The sequence below is a fragment of the Montipora capricornis genome, chromosome 10 (assembly GCF_036669925.1).
Source record: "Montipora capricornis isolate CH-2021 chromosome 10, ASM3666992v2, whole genome shotgun sequence".
Taxonomy (NCBI): domain Eukaryota; kingdom Metazoa; phylum Cnidaria; class Anthozoa; order Scleractinia; family Acroporidae; genus Montipora; species Montipora capricornis.
Window position 1 is genome coordinate 50,625,487 of NC_090892.1, and position 17,478 is coordinate 50,642,964.

Consider the following 17,478-nt stretch of genomic DNA (forward strand, 5'->3'; position numbering starts at 1 on the left):
TTTTGCATTAGTCTACTTCACTCAGTGATTGGTTCAAAGTTCTCGCGCTACTTTTTCAACCAATCAGAAGTGAAACCAAAAGCAATCGTGGCTCGCGCGTGCACATTTTCCCGCGCTTTGTGTCGGCTACGTGTAATTACTTCGAGTTTTGATTGGTTTACTGGATTGTTTCCGTCCTTTTTGATTGACCAAAGTAATTACTTTGGTTTTGGTTTTACGACACGCGATTGAAACTCGCTCAACAAGGGTGAGTCGAAACCAGTTAGTGGTTAATTGCTTGCTAGCGCCTCTGGCTTGCTCCATGACTTTAATATCTGCGTTAAGGTTGTTCAAAACGGGTTCTTTTGACGAAATAGTGCTCTTGATACTGAATTCAGAGAATGTGTTGTACGAGGTGTGTCAGTTATTGATATCGATATCAGCAAACTTTCTTGCGGCACACGGTGCGTTTTAAACTGGCGGCCTTCCGCTCCGTGGCGTTGGTACTGGTCGTTTACCGTAAGAACGACCTGTCAATCTCTGTAGGTCATCGAGGAACGGCTGTCTTACTTGTTCGTTCGCTTCCTCGTTCTGTTGATTAAGGTTCACGTAGGGCGGCATTCCTCCTCTTATGTCCCCTTTCGGATAACTGAAGTTGGGTGTCGCAGTGTGATATCCAGGTAGAATAGTTCGTCTTCCAAAAGGTGGCGATTCTGCATGTGTCTTTTTCGGACATTTAGCGTGGCCCATTTTGGATCTTACGATTTCGGTCAACTCCATCCACTCGTCCTCTGACCACTCCATTTCTAGTATAGCTTTTTTCAGAGCGCATTTAGCGGCGCTGTCGGAAGAGTTACCCCCTTCATTTTCCTTGTCACTCAGGCTTGTGATGTGGTGTTCCTTTGTGTGAAAGTCACGTGGAAAATTCTCACCTGGGCATTCAATTGGAGATAACATGAACACGTAACCGCCCTCCAATTCATCGTCGTCAGTGGTAAACGAGGGCGAATTTTCTGGCATTCCAAGCGCTCTGGTGGCTTCATTGTAGCAAATCACAGTTTCGTCTCCTTGGTCAATCGAGTCGCTTGGATTCCTCCCTGATAAAGGCCTGTCAGTGGCAACCCGCTTCCATGTAGGATCCTCAATCTCAGAAGGGGACAGGCGGTAATCTTTCAGAGACGAGATTCTTTGGTGGGGCTTTTCATTTGAATACTGAATCTGGCTTTCTTGCAAGATACTTTGTACTTCGATGCCTCTTTCAAAGTTGCATTCTCTGTTTTCCTTTGCGAAACTCCGTTCACATTCTAGTGCATTTGGTAATCTTCTGGTGTTCTGGGAGAGAAGTTCCTCGTCAGCAGACTTTGATCTCTGCTTTTCCAAACGGTTAATTTTTGCGAGTGCCCTTGAGAGCTTCTTTTGCGTTTCTAGGTACTTGTGTATGTTTCTCAAGCATTCGAAGTCATCTTCTTTGGGACTGGAAATCAAGAAGCTATCGCACGACGCCGCTTTTCGTAATGGAACTTCAACACACGTATCTGCTTCAGTGCTTCCTTCTTTTATGACTCCAAGTCTTTCTCTTTCCCTTTTCTCCTGTTTGCTCGAATCTTGACGAAACCACCTCGGTCTCATTGTGATCGCGCGAATTCGAAAGCGACCTTTCTTCGCAGCAACTTCGTTGAGGCACAACTTTTCACTTCTTTCGTTGAAGCTGCATCTCGGGGATCCAAGCGAGGCATCCCTCTTGTCTTGCTGTGATCGGAAATTGGTATCCATGGATTCAGTGAGTTTACATCTTTCTTTGTCATTTGAATTTTGTTTGGGAGACAATTCGCCGAAGTTGTTCATTGTGTTCTCTTCCGTATGTGCCATGTTGACTTCAGTTTTCTCTTTCAGACTATCGTTCTCCGTGACGAGTATCGGTTCTGTTGGTGACAGTATCCCCTTGCTCGTAGCATCTCTTGAGTACTTTTGAGTTGAGATTCGTTTGGGCTTGTTTTTAGCCTGCTCTTTGGGCCTTTCGTTGTCCTTGTCATCCTTTGGCGAAACGATACTCGATTCTTGCTTTTGGACTATACAGAATACTTTACACCTTGGTTTTTGCGATTGTCGCGAATTTGCCAAGCTTCCCGTTTGTTCACCTTCCGAAAACCCAGACTTGACAGCTACGGCAAGTCCTGCATTGCATGCAGGGGGTTCATCCTTATCGTTTTCAGAAATATCACCTGCAGACTGCATCTTTTCAGCCAAAGTTCAGATAAACTGACTAATGACTTGATGATTGTTGATTTTTCATTCGTAAAGCGATGTGTTAACTTGGGTCGACCTTTTGTAGGGTTTGTACACTTCCTGTTTACTGTTCGCTTCCAGGTATTTCTCACACCCTTCACTTTCTGACTTGCTTTCGGTATTGTAAACCTCTTCCTTTTCGGAAGTTATTTTATATTTTGCTTATGTCATGGACGTTTTACGGGGTTTTTATACACACGCTTGGGAGATTTATCAACAATTGTACCCGCCTTGAAGCCAAAGTTCTTTCTCTCTGATATCTCTCTATCTTATAATAATCGTCGTTCCATAGTGTCTCTCCGACCCTGACAATCGAGGCAAGGCACCAGTGTTGTTTGATGAAGTGGTTTGGTCTATCACTAAAATGTCCTGTTTGGCGATTTTATCTTTCTTGTTTATGATGCGATGAGAGTGAGCAATTAAGTCCTTTGCGGTGTTCAATGATAAGTGTTCCTTTACTCATTTGTAGGCTGTTAAGTTGTTTTGGTTTCGCTATGTGTAACCATTCGCTCTTTATTGTTTTCATATTTTTTTCCTTGTAAATTTGTCACAGGTCAGAGGGCCGGATTCTCGGAATCGCGTGAATTGGGAAACAATCTAACTAGGGTGAATTTTTTCAAAATTGATCGAATCTATTGCATCCATTTACTCTTCAAATGAATTCAAATGAGGCACAAACTGACGCTAGACTGTGTAGAAAGAAAAATTTCATTGTTGTCACAAATCTTTTAAAACAGGGTTCTTCGAAATAGATAAGAGTATTAAAAGGGGAGGCTGTCTTTGACAATGTGTGGAAACAAGCCCAAAACAGGTAATAATCAAGGCTGTTTCCCAGGGGCGCAGTCTTCAAGAGATATATTGCATGACTTATCGATTATCGCTGAATCGCCCATTTTTGGACCTGCCCCGTTTTGCTGAAAGTCGGAGCAATGCAAATGTAAAGGTAATGCTATCCGGTTTCACAAATGGAAATTGCACAGGTTTTTCATAAGGTAATCAGTGTCGCTCGTAATTCATAAGCGCGACCTTGTCCTCAACAAGCTCCATGTGGTGGCAGGTGATTCAAACGAAGCCAACGATGAGAAGACGTTAAAAAAAATTTCCTGAAGAATTTGGAAAACAGAATACTTTCCGGGTAGTTAGCCTTGTAACGAGAGCACCTGAATATATGGATGAAAAACATTGCGCAATAACGCATTTGCACGATCTTGTAGTTTTGTCGGCTGCAACATACATTTTCAAGCGTGACCGATAATTTAGACTATATATTAATTCTGGGAGATATGATAGTTGGTTACTTTTCAAAATATAAGTTGTGGCCTGACAAGTTCATGCAAATGCGTTTTTTACAATGACTGCAAAATTCTCGCGCGTTCATTGGCTAATTTTTATTGTCAATAACCGGACAGACACAAAAATTTATAATTTAAGCGAAATTGACACGATATTGGTGGTGTCAGCTTGAAGAAAATTGAAGTTTCTCGCATTTTCGTCTCGCGTTCTTCTGGTGTTTTGACTTAATTTTGATCCCTCTGCCTTTTTGTTATTGTGAAAAACAAATTGATGTCAGTTTTTCATGCGTCTGTCCTGTTACTGACAATGAATTTCGTCATAACATTGTCAAAGTAGTCTGCAGATCCACTCGGCTATCGCCTCGTGGATCCACAGCTACTTTGACAATGTTATGACGCAATTCATGATCAATAACAGGACAGACGCATGAAAAACTGACATCAATTTGTTAAATTGCATGCGTATTGTTTTTCACTGCTATTTTGTATTATGGCCATTTTGATTGACATTTCTGCATCCTGCGAATGATTTTCCCCCCACATCTACATCCCCTGTTTCCCCCGAATTTTCGGCGCAAGAATGCCGAATAATCTCGTTCGCACGAGAAAAATTGCCTAACAGGATTCAGTTTTCCAGACAACATTTCGGGTCCGAAAAAACAGTTCTTTTGTACTTTCGCAAATCGGGACCAAACTGAAAAGTGCGCTATTTCGTTCATATCGAAAAACGCAATGTCTTCGAACTTGAGAACATCATTTCCGCGGAATTTTCGATGTGTTCCTCTCACTGAAAAGTCCCTCAAGAATGTGCTTAAAGAAAGCGCAAGTTTGAAGGAACCCAATATAGGAAATTGGCAAAACCTACAGCACAAAAGGAATCCCAAAATGAATATCTTTCAGTTTGACAGAGAAGTGATTAACTCGTTCGTGGCCCAACTCAACTTAACACTAAAGTTAAACGGAAGACTTTATTTCAGGAAAGGAAGTTGTATTTGGCCTTCAAGAATTCTTGAAATGGAAGGAAGTGTTTCCACGAAGTAAAGGTAGAACTGATTATATCAAATTAGTTGCCAGACGTTTCAGCAGCGAAAGTGAACGAGAAAGCTTGAAATCGTTTCCACTGTTCTTGTTCATGATCATTTTTGAGAGATCTCCTCAAGAGAAGTAGACGTCAGACTATCATTTCCTTGTAGCACACGACGCGAAACTGTAGAATTTATAATTTATACGCCCCATGTATTCGTTGAGTTTCTTTAAGTGTCTCCCGCTTGATCACCGAAAGGCCAACAATGACCAACTCGTCTAAGACACACGTCTTAATATTGTAACTATTTGTTAATTTGATTTTATATCGAACGACTTTTTTAAAGCGGCATAAGCAAGTAATGGAAATGGAGATCTATAAATACTACTTTATTATTGTCATTGTCATTGTTATTGTTGTTGTAATTGTTATTGTTAGTATTAGTATTAGTATTATTAACGACATCAACCATCAGAAGAACTAACACATGGAATAAGCCGTAAGTCGATTGCATGAAAGGCGGAAGTTGAGCTATTTACCTCAAAAACCTACATAACAGAAATTGAGTCGTGGTAAGTTAGATTCTTCAGGTCAGGGCCTTTAATACTGACCGGCAACGATCCAAAATGTCACGAGATAGGGGAAAGCCCCTTAAAGATCAATAAATAGGTTTAAGAGCACAATAATTCATCTGCTTTTCCTCGTCTGCGGTCAGAAGTTGAATCCGGTCACATTTTTATGATTGTGAAAAAATTTCGTTTCTCTGGATATTGCATAGAGAAAATGCTTTAAGTCAGCTTCCACTGATGTAATTAGTTCTTATTAACCGAGCGGGAGGTCTTTATGGGAGAATCTTGACCGAGGTCGCCAGTACAGACCGAACGCAGTGAGGTCTGTACCAGCGACCGAGGTCAAGATTCTCCCTTACAGACCGACCTAGCTCGGTTAATAAGATGTTTATTATATGGCCAAACAAAAACAATTTAATTCGTTTAATGTAACTAGTTTGTACTAACTGACATTTTGCTTGCGAACGGCGATGTGTGGCGATGAGCTGAACTTAATTCTGTCAAAGTTTGCTCGTCATCCTCTCTCAGTTTTGTCTTCATGCTGTTTGGCACTTCCATAAATAAATATTGGTAGAAGAAAATACTCAATATTTTTGCATTTTAGTTTGCATCTTTTCACCGCAAAACATTACCGGTCTAGATGCCGGTCTAGATGGGAAAATCTAGACCGCGGTCAATATCGATTTTAGCCAATCAAATTCGTGAATTTTGTAGTTCCCAGACCTCGTGAGACAGAGCCATATAATAAATTGCACGAAATAAACAAATGTTGCACTTACGTATTTTCACTCAATACATCGGACTGCGACTTGTCAGTGATATCTAATTGTTTCACAAACTAAAGAACTGAGTAATGAGAATTCAGAGTTTTACATGTAATTAGCAAAGCCAACTTGTATGACGGATTATAGTCAATTGGGCCCAACACACTGCGACTATCTACCAGCAAAAAAAGGGCGCTGCAACGCTGCGTACGTTTGGCCACACTATTGCGATATGTTGCGTGCGTTTGGCCAGTCCATTCAACTCATGTCGCAACAGCAAATTTCCCTTTCGTAAACGGTCGTTGCCATTTCTCAGAACGGTCGTTGCCATTTAAAACGGTCGATGCCATTTATAACGGTCGACTACACACTGCACTTCAAAGAAAATTAAAAGAAACAAACTAAGAAAAAATATTAACAAAAATTGAGACAAAAAAGGAAAAAAACATTTATAAAAGAAAAACTGGAGGAAAAAAAGAGTCCGAAAATTTCAAGACTCGAACTCGGGTTCTTAGCCCTCACCCTAAGCAGAATCCTAACCCGAACCCTAACTCAAATGGCCAGCGAGACACAACTCCCGGCAACAGCAACCTTTTGAGTTCTTACACCTAATGAGTGTAATTCAGAGCTAAAAATGGCATCGACCGTTTCAAATGGCAACGACCGTTCTGAGAAATGGCAACTACCGTTTCAAATGGCAACGATCGTTCTGAGAAATGGCAACTACCGTTTCAAATGGCAACGACCGTTTACGAAAGGGAAATAAGCGTCGCGACATCATGCAACAATGTTGCAAGATGTTGCGTTGAAATGTTGCGAGCGTTTGGCCAGGCCTTAAGGCCACGTCAGTTCCAACCGTCGTCAATGATTGAGAGGAAAAGCTTTCATAAAATGAATTTTGAGAGGATGCCCGAGGTAGAATGTAAATTTATCGGAAAATATAACCATCGTTGGACTGTAAGCTTTCTTCTTCGACCACAAGGCGGTTTATTTAGCGAGCGAGAATTAAGGAAACAGTAGTAAATCACTGTCATTAGTAAAATTGGTTTTGTACAATCGAGCTAATTTTTTTGATCAGAGTCATGTGCGATTGCTCTTTGTTACGTCGATACACTTTTCATAATCATATCATAATGCATCTTGATCTTCGTCCGAGTCGTTAAAATGTCCAAGGTGCAAATAGCGAGATCCGGAATCAACGCAGACGATGTTGTAGTATGGTGTACGTGTATCTTCTTCATCTTCGTACGTTTTTCTTTGTGCTTGTTCATCGTCGCCAGTTTCAACCTGGTAACTGGACTCGCTTTTGATTAAAATCTCCTGATTGACGTATGATCTTTCAAAATACTCCAAGTATTCGTTGTCATCGTTCGATGCTAACTTACCAGTTTCAATTTCCTCCTGAATTGATGCTTCTTTTCCGGAGACGTTATCTATAGGTGAGGGTAATGTTTGTGCCTCTCCCTCTCCCACCATCTTCAGTGCGAAGTTATCTTTGATCCACGGTTCGTTTTGGGTTTTCTGTTTCAATGTTTTGAAAGACATGGTTGAAGGCGAGTCAATAGTGGCTCCCGTTTCACCATTTTTGGGCTTCATATCATTACGTGTTCCAGGGTTGTTGGTGGTTCCGTCTGGTCTATTACCGTTGAGCAAAGATCGTGTTTCTTCTTTTGTTAAATCTTCTTTTTGCGTAATTCGCTTTTTGAGATCGTCTACCTCGGAAAGCGCGCTGTTTAGTTTTTTCTGTATTTTCAAAAAGTGACTGATGTCGTTAATGTCCATGAAATCCTCTTCATTACGGCTCGATATCCATCCGATTGGGCGCGCCCCTTTGTGACCTGCTTTTCCGAAACACTTTGAGGCGCCAATGTTGCGGAAATGTCGAGCTGATGGGATAATCTTCTCTTCCTCTTTTTGTTCTTTCCTCCGGCTCGTGAATTTCCTTAAAGGCATTTCAAAAATGTCCTTTTGTTCGTAACCTGTTTCTGCAGAGCATTTTAAGCGGCTATTGCTGTTTTCATTTGAGTTGAAACTTCCGGATATTGTATCTAAAGGCCTTCTCTTTTTTTCCTCTTTCTGTTTAGCCTTCCGGCTCGAAAATTCCACTTTGGGCGGTGTTTGCAGCCAGCTCTCCATTTCTTCGTAATGACCTTCGTCGTCGCTACCTTCCAAATCAACATTTTGAGCAAATTCGTTTGGTCGAAGGAGTTCATTATTTCTTTCACTGGATTCCAGTGGCGTGCCTTTGGTGGCTTTGTCATTTTCAACCTCGTCATAAGTATGATCTATGATGACGCAGTCTTTGTTTAAAGGGGTCTCTTCGTCTTTCACCTTAGTATACCCAAACCACTTCTGCTCCATCTTTCTCCAGTCTGAAACATTGACTACTGAGTATGCCAAACCGCTGCAAAAATCGTTTTTGGGGGGTAGTTGTGGGGCCTGCGGACTGTCATCTTCTATGCACGGTCGCTTTTCTTCGTTTTTAGCTTGGTCTTTTTTGCAGGACGTCCGACGCCTCTGTTTTTCTTTTTTCGGAGGAAGCGATGGCGGATCGTCTTCTCGGGCAAGTAGGCTCTCCATTTCTTTACCCTCAATTTGCGATGGCCGTAGAAATATAGGTCGAGGGGGTAGTTCAGGGGAAGGCTCTTTGTCGTAATCATCCGAGGAGGTTCTTTGCGATTGAACAAATCCTCTGGAATCAACCTGCTGTTCTGATTGTAGCATTACATCTCTAGAATCGTTGTCAAGGTTTTCCTGTGAACTCGTTGTGGAATTTGCCCGCCAGTTCAACCTCTTTCTCCGCGGCAAAGGAACTGGTCGAGGAACATCGGATCGTACTTTGCTCCTTTCGTCTAATGTGCTTGACAATGCTCTTTTCATGTGTGGAAGAGGAAGTACTTCCAGTTCGTTGCTTTTTATTTCAGAATTTTGGTAAACACCTCCGGCTGTGATTTTTAAAGTACTCAAGGAAGCATTAATGTCATCAATACTTTCACTTGAAGCTGCCTTCTTGCCCACCTGATAGTTTTGGTGATGTCTTTTGTCGATTTCGCCTTGGCTAATCAGCTTCTGTTGTCCCTTGTCTTGGTTTGACAATGTTCTTTTCTTGGGTGGTAGAGGAGGTACTTCCATTTCGTTGTTTGTTATTTCAGATTTTTGGCAAAGACCTTTGGCTGTGACGTTTAACGTACTTAAGGAAGCATTAATGTCATCAATGCTTTCACTTGAGGCAGACTCAGTTGTCCGCCTCATAATTTTGGTGAGGTCTCTTTTCGATTTCGCCTTGGCCGAGCGGCTTCTGTTGTCCCTTGTCTTGGTTTTCACGGTGCATCTTTTCAGAAAGCTATCTGAGGTCTTGGAACTGGCTTTAGAAGCCGAATTGAATCGCTTTGAAGCATGAAGAGTCGCATCATATTACATCTTCGAGTACTGTCACGTTGGTTCAATGATATCGATAATCGGCCGATCCCGGGCAGCCGATATCTTTTGATATTCCGCTTCGTTTCAGCTGAAACACTTACCCAACTGCTGGCACTGTTGTATAAAGTTTCAGGAAAAAAAAAGGAAAATGAGCATTCGGTCATGAAACAAAGAACTTTCCAGAATCGTCTCACTTTCCGAACCTACTGTGTGGCCTTACCTCTTTCGGTTCGTCACGCAATCTTTCCTCCCCAACTTATTTCCTTGTTTATGGCCGCGTGGGGGCTAACCCCGCTGAGCCGAATGTCTGAGCTCGTATCACGTATCGTCAGAAAAACAAATCGAATGTTGTTTTGACCATGATAATTGCAAAAGTGTAGTCTTCGTCGTCCAACAACGGTAGAATTATTATCATCAATAATTTAACATTTTTATGAGGTTACGAGTGCTTTGTCGATCGCTTTTACTGTGAAAATTCGAAAACCCTGAACACTCGAAATACTTGTGAAATGTTTTTGTGTTTCAAGTAATCGAAAATAATAAGCCAATCGCGCGCGCAACCACTAACGGTAATTGGTTTGTGGTTTCTTGTCGCTTCTGATTGGTTGCTGCACAGTGGGAAATGTCAGAATCAAATCAAAGTGTTCACGGTCATACGCTTGCTTGAACTGTGTCGTTACTGCGGTGATGCCCATGTTGGTTCAATAGACCATATTCGTATTCTCAGTATTGGACTGGAACTAGCTTGCAATGGAGGCTGATGCGGGGGAATCTTTTCAAATGCAAATATCTTTTAATATATTCCCCCGCATTATACAATACATACTTAATTGACCGCTACCCATAGGAGCTTTTCAGGGCCAATGAAACAACGAAACGACGGAACAGAACAACAACAACTGTTAAGAATCCTACCTGGGCGGAGGCAAACCAGTTGGCTATTTACAAGTGCAGTGCAAGATCAAATTCAACGAGTGGTCAGAACAGGTCTTGAACTCGGGATCCCCGGATCTCAAGGCAAGCGCCCTAACCACTGGGCCACACTGCCTCCTCCATTATTAGCCTCCATTGCAAGTTAGTTGCAGCCCAGCACTCAGAATTCGGATACATGTATAATCTATTACTAGTTGATGCATTGGCAAGTGAAGTGCTGCGAGTGAGATGTGGAAGTATTGAGTAATATTCGCACAACTTTTAAAGCTGGCAGTTGTATTTAATACATTGAAACAATGCAATGATTTAAGACAACAATTTTTTGCCGTGGATACGTGAAGCGTATAAACGACTTTCGTTTGGGGTCAGAATATGCAAATTTGTCACTCACTCAGATGTAAACTAATCGATAAGTCAACGACCAATATCGTTTTTTTTCCCAAGACATGCCAATTTGTCATGCACTCAGTTGAATGCAAATCGATATGGCAACGAACAATATCGATTTTCCGACGCTTCACTTTCCGAAGAACTGCCGCAACGTAATACGCTGAAATAGTCTTCGACTTTTCTTCGTTCCGACGGGATTGATACTCGTTGGCTGTTGCAGTCCTCAACATGTGTCACCGAGCCATTGCTCACTGGAAGACTAAGGTGCTTTGTTTGTTGAAAATGAATGCAAAGAGGCATTTGCTCGTTGATCCGCCAAGTTCGCAGGTCCACTCGTATTAGTAATGGAGAAGGCCGTGAGTTGCTAAGATTGCCGTGGACAGTAACAACTGTTTTCACCTAGGGCAAACTACTGCTCTTTTAGTTTGTTATTATTATTATTATTTCATCATTCTATTGGTTATATTCAATACCTATAAGGTGTACTTGTAACATATTTAAGGACGTTCGCGCCAATTGTTTCTGCGCATCCTTACTGCGCACGCAAATGCACACGCCACGTCATACACGAGCGCGCGCGCTAAGTAATAAAATGAGAAATGATAGGGCAAAAGGCCATTGCTATAGCTTTGCCTGGATTTAACGCTCTTGGGCGTTCGGTGACCCCTATTTTTCTTTCCAGAAACGGATTTTATTTACAATTATCTCCACGTTGTCCAAAAATGAACAAAAAATCAATGTGGGAAGTAAAAAAATTTCAAGATTTCTGCTCACGGGACATCAAATCCTGCCATCTTGCGGCTGCAAGGCGCGTGAAACTGTGGTCGCTAAATGCGAACTTGATCTTTAAGGAACCTCACCAGTTGACTAAATTCACTTAATAATTCCACTTAAACAATATTTGGCAGAGAAGATTTCACTTCAAAGATTTAATTGCAATGTATTTGGGTTTACAGACACTGGCCTTATTCGCTAACGAAGCCCGATTTTGTCACATTTTGGGTGTTTTTCCGGTTATGTTCTCTCCAAAACGAAGTCGGTGACCCCCCATTTTTTTAACATTTCTGACATAACTAACTCATTATCTTACAGTGGTTAAAGTTTCAGAAAAAAATCAATGTTGAAAAATTTTCGCGCGAACGTCCTTAAGAGCTAAAGACGGGGTTGAAACCGCTCGATAGCTGTCTTAACAAAGTTGAGTGTTTTCGGTATCACCTTGTTGTAGTTAAACATTGAAGCATCCCTTTACGATAAGAATAAAACACGAATTCATTCTTTCCTAGCTAGTCAAATCGAAGCTTCAATATCCCCCGGGCAACCCCCCCCCCCCCCGGGTATTTGAATTTTTGCAAGAATTTTCCTCAAATCCCCCTCCCCGGGCCAAAAAGCTGTTCAAATGCCTCGTCATAGGATGTGTATGGATTAATACCTCCCTTCTCGGTATTTATCTCTTACTTAATAGACGATACCAAAGAGAACCAAGGCCCCACATGCCACGAGGCACGCGTGTTTGCCAATTCTTGAATAATTCAGCATAAGGAATCTCAAGTTTCACTCGCACATGAATGATTGCCGGTTACGGCTAATCGCTGTCGCAAAGTACAGCAACGACGCAGCTCAACAAAGTCGAACCGAAAGTATACAATGACGCCTCTGGCAGCCGCTATACAGTCCATGTGTGACCTTGGAGCACAGCTTACAGCCAGCTGGAATCAGCAGTATGCATCATCTCGAGGCTCTGGGGAATAAACTCATACAAATCCTCATATTTATTCCCCAGAGCCTCGAGATGATGTCTTTTGTTTAGGACTTAATTTTAATATATCGAAATTGGTCTATTCGAACTAGACGTGCTAAATTGAATAACTCACCCTGGATTAATTCAGTTTTGAAGAATGATATGCGCTGTCGTGATGCTGCTAAAAAGAAGGCGATAAAAACGAAGAATCCTCACGACTGGGCTAATTACAGAAAATTACGAAATAAAATCAACAATAATGTAAAAACCACTAAGGTATCTGTTATCTTCTCGGGCAAACAGACAACTGGACGCAAGATGGCGGATCAACTAAGAACTGTATTAATCAAAGAGCACATGGGTTTTACAATAACCGCATACATACTGCAGGCTCAGTATGAATTACACTATAACAAATGTAACGATACATTATAACACCTCCCCGCAGAAATGTTGTGCCTGACAAGAAATGGAAGTACACTACAACTGTTAAAAACTCTCTAAATGATCAAAAGTTCAAGAAAAGGAACAAAACTGTTAGAAGGACAGTTCAATGTCATTAAGGGGAGACTTAACGCTTTTAGTCCATTTCTTCAACCAGTCTGTGTGGTGGTTTAGTAGCACGTTTGGACCGACGCGGAGCAGGGGTGGGAGGAGTAGGTGTGCTTGGCGACTCCGCTGATTCAGATTCTTCGGGTGGGGGTGTACTGCTTCCGGTACTGGGAGAAGTAACGCCTTCTGTAGGTTGATCAGATGTAACTTCGACAGAGCTGGAATGAATCACAGCAGAACTGGGGGTGTTTTGAAGCACATCGTCAACATGTCTCCTCCAATTCCGTCCATCGTTCAACTGGACTTGAAAAGAAGCAGGTGATGATTGCTGTACGACAGTACCAGGTTGCCACTTCTGTCCCAATAGGTGGTCACGTGCTAGAACACAGTCGCCTACAGCTATCTCCCTGAACTTTGCAAACTTGTCGTGATTGCACTTCATTTTGTCCTGCTGGCCGGCCACGCGAGATCCAATATCAGGTGATCAAAGACAATCGAGTGCGAAGTTCTCGCTTCAAGATTAGCTTGGAAGGGGATGAGCCGGTTGTAGCGTGTGGTGTGCTTCTGTAGGATAAGAGGAAATTCTGAATCCGTCGCTGTATAGAGCTTGCAGGATCGTCAGCTGATGACTCCATTGCATACGTGAAAGTCTGCACAAACCGCTCAGCCAACCCATTTGAAGAGGGATGGTAAGGGGAGACTAAACTTCTCTGAATGCCATTTTGCCGCAGGAACTCTTCATACTCTTTAGACTGGAAGGGTGGACCGTTGTCGCTGACTACTTGTGTTGGTAGACCGTATCTTGCAAAAATATTACGCATGGCATTAATGGTTGAGTCGGCTATTGTTGTTTTCATGGGACCAATCACTTCAGGCCACTTGGAGTGGGCGTCGACCATGATGAGGTAATGTTTTGCCTGATGGGTGGCAAAATCTACGTGAACACTTTAAACTTTAAAGTTTAAACTTTATTCACTTATATTGCGCAAGTATCAACTATAAGTTTTCAAATGCGCATAGTTTTCAAACACATTGCCATGGAGCTGTTGGCCAAGACCATGGAAGAAGCGGTGAGGCTGGAGGAGCCTTGCGGGTTTTGTTGCACCGTTGACATTCACGGGTAACCTGTTCAATCTCCTGATCTATTTTCGGCCACCAAACATGACTGCGTGCTATTGATTTCATGCGTGCAATTCCAGGATGGCCTTCATGTAATTCTGTCAGAATGGTTTGTCTTAAGGAAGGACGTATGACAGTTCGCAGACCCCACGTAAGGCAGCCTAGCTCCACAGAGAGTTCCTGTCTGCGAGTGAAGTATGGCTTGAGGTCAGGATCGTCGCAGTGATTAATGGGCCAACCATTCTGCGTAAGCAACAGTGCTTTCGTTAAGGGTTCCTAGATGTGTCTTGGCGATTTCTGCGGCAGAAACTGGGTGTCGTTTTAACTGCTGAGGGGCTACGTGGAAGATTTCCTCTTCTACACTTGCATCTTTCCTGTACTGAAGTGGGAGCCTTGACAAGGCGTCAGCGCTGGCTACTTCAGCAGATGACTTGAACTCAATTTCGTAGTGGTACGAAGAGAGAAGAAGGGACCAGCGTTGCAGTCTAGCAGCAGCCAAAACTGGAGTCGGAGAATCCAGAGCAAATATTTTCAACAGGGGTTTGTGATCAGTTCGCAGAGAAAACGTGAGCCCGAAGAGACACATGTAAAATTTAGTGACCCCAAAAATAATGGCAAGACCTTCCTTCTCGATCTGACTGTAGTTTTTCTCAGATGAGTTCAAGGACCTGGAGGCATATGCGATAGGTCGCTCATCACCATTAGGGAAGCGGTGAAATATGACTGCTCCGATGCCATACTGGCTTGCATCGCTCTCAAGAATAACAGGAAGGCTCGGGTCATAATGAACCAATACATGAGAGGATGAGAGTGAGTCCTTGGCCTTTTTAAATGCCTCCTCGCACCGGGGGGACCACTTGAATTCTTGGTTACCTTGGAGATGCTGATTGAGTGGTTGGAGGATAGAGCTCAGGTTTCGGATAAACTTGCCGTGATAATTGATCATTCCAAGGAAGGCTCTCAGCTGGGTGAGGTTCTCAGGGCGTGGTGCTTGTTGGATGGCTTCTACCTTTTCCTCTGTAGGAGAAATGCCTCTGGCAGAGATGACACAGCCCATGTACATTACTGATTTCTGCATGAATTTGCATTTGTTTAGCTGAAGTCGCAAGCCATAATGGTCTAGACGGCTGAGGACGTTGTCTAAGTTCTTAATGTATTCTTCGTCGTCCTTGCCAGTAATAAGAATGTCATCTTGTATACTCGCCACCGGATCTAAACCCTGAAGGATGATGTCCATAGTGCGCTGGAACAGAGCGGGTGAAGACGCAATACCGAAGGGTAACCTTTTGTAGCGGTAAAGACCTCTGTGCGTATTGATGGTAACGAATTGCTGGCTTTCAGGATCCAAAGGGAGCTGTTGGTAGGCACTCTTTAAATCGAGCTTAGTGAAACGTTGTCCACCCCGCAGTTTCAAAAAGACATCCTCCGGGAGGGGAATTGGATACTGAGGGACGTGAAGCTGGGGGTTGACAGTAACCGCATAATCACCGCAAGAGCGTGTAGTTCCATCTGCCTTGGGAACATGAACCATTGGGGTAGCCCAATCACTGACCTCCACCCGTTCGACAATGCCTTCTGACTCAAGACGGTTGAATTCAGCTTCAACAGCTTCCTGAAGAGCATAGGGGACAGGACGAGCCTTGCAAAACTTGGGACGTGCGTCAGGTTCCAGCTCTAGTTTGGCTGTGATTCCTTTGACGGCTCCGAGGCCTGGTTTGAAAACGTTAGGGTGATTCTGGATAGTTGTGCGCAACTGGGAAGCCACGCCCTGTGGGAGGTCTGTCTCCGATACGCGAATATTGCAGATCTTCGTCCAGTCGAGTCTTATTTGGGACAGCCAGTCTCTTGCAAAAAGGGATGGGCCTGAGCCTTCAACAACAAGAAGGGGGACATCGGCGCTCTGGTCTTGGTACTTTAGGTGTGCAATAAGTTGCCGTGTACCGTGAGTGGGTGTCCTGTGTATGCACGTAGGCGAGTATTGGACGGCATGAAGGGGGGTGCCACTGAAGTGTTTCTTGTAAGTTTCTTCTGAAATAACTGAGACGCCTGCACCAGTGTCTAATTCCATTGAAAGAGAGGTTCCGTTCAGTTCAACGGGTATCTCAATACCTTGCTGGCCTGAGCTCAGAGTGTACAGCGAGAAGGAAAAAGGATCAACCGAATCATCGAGAGAACTAGTTTGAGGGGGTTCTGATCCTTCCAGCTGATGCACTTTCTGAGGTTTCCCTTTGCATGCCTCCGAGATGTGACCAACCTTACCGCAAGAATGACACGTGTAGTTTCTGTATTTACACTGAGAACGTGGGTGCCCTGTTTTTCCGCAGCTCAAACACTCCGAGGGGTCTTTAATGTTGCTACCCGAGGAATTGAACTTGCCTCGCTTGCCAGGACCCTTACGACGTTGGATAGGCTGAAAACTGCGACGATTACCAGACTCGACTTTGTTAACAGAAGCCGAACTTTCTTGCGAGAACGCAGCAACATCCTTTTCAGCAACTTCGGCGCCGAGGGCGACCTTCAGTGCTGCATCGAAAGTGTGTTCCTCGGTTAGCAGTTTCTTTTGTGTCTCCTTTCTGCAAAGACCACAGACAAAACGATCGCGTGAAGCTTCATCCAGGTGAGTGCCGAACTGGCAAGTTGAAGCCAGATGTTTCAGGTTAGCAGCGAACGCTGTGACACTCTCGCCTTCGCGTTGTGTACAATTGTGGAAACGGTATCTTTCGGCGATAACAAGTTTCTTCGGTGCGAAATGATTCTTTAGGACAGTGGTGAGCTGTGCGTACGTTTTCTCAGAAGGAGGAGTCAGTGAGCAGAGATCCGAAAGAACATCGTAGGCCTTGGCGCCAATAACAGAAATTAGGATTGCTCTTCGTTTGTGTGACTCGACAGAATCGGCGGGAACACTGTTTGCCACGAAATATTGTTCCAGTCGCTCTAGGTAGCGGTTGATTCTTGTAGTAGCTGAATTGAACTCCTCTATTTTCCCGAGGCTGGGCATGGTCGCTCGAATCCTCGTCGCCAGAAATGTTATGTTCTCGGGCAAACAGACAACTCCACGCAAGACAGCGGATCAACTAAGAACTGTATTATTCAAAGAGCACATGGGTTTTACAATAACCGCACACATACTGCAGGCTCAGTATGAATTACTGATACTGTAACAAATGTAACGATACACTATAACAGCATCCTATTATCATAATAGTCTTATTCAATCCGAAGGAAACTCTCGAAGGACTTGGAAAACTATTAATCACCTCATGTCCCGTCGTCAGAACAACCAGCTGGTAAAGGAAGTCAAAGTAAATGATATATCTATCTGTAATTCTAACGAGATTTCCAATACCTTTAACGAACATTTTTCAACTATTGGACCCAGACTAGCCCGCGAAATACCTTCTACTTCGGACGA

The 17,478-nt window shown here is 43.2% G+C and overlaps 2 protein-coding genes across 2 annotated transcripts; both read right to left on the reverse strand.

Moving 5' to 3' along the window:
* Positions 1-7,042: 7,042 nt before the first annotated feature.
* Positions 7,043-9,166, reverse strand: LOC138020985 (uncharacterized). The gene has a single exon (XM_068867862.1). It carries the CDS (start codon positions 9,164-9,166, stop codon positions 7,043-7,045), a length of 2,124 nt encoding a protein of 707 aa, XP_068723963.1.
* Positions 9,167-12,975: 3,809 nt separating this feature from the next.
* Positions 12,976-13,389, reverse strand: LOC138020986 (phosphatase and actin regulator 3-like). Its single transcript, XM_068867864.1, has one exon. The coding sequence runs from the start codon at positions 13,387-13,389 to the stop codon at positions 12,976-12,978; it is 414 nt and encodes a 137-aa protein (XP_068723965.1).
* Between the last annotated feature and the right edge of the window lie 4,089 nt (positions 13,390-17,478).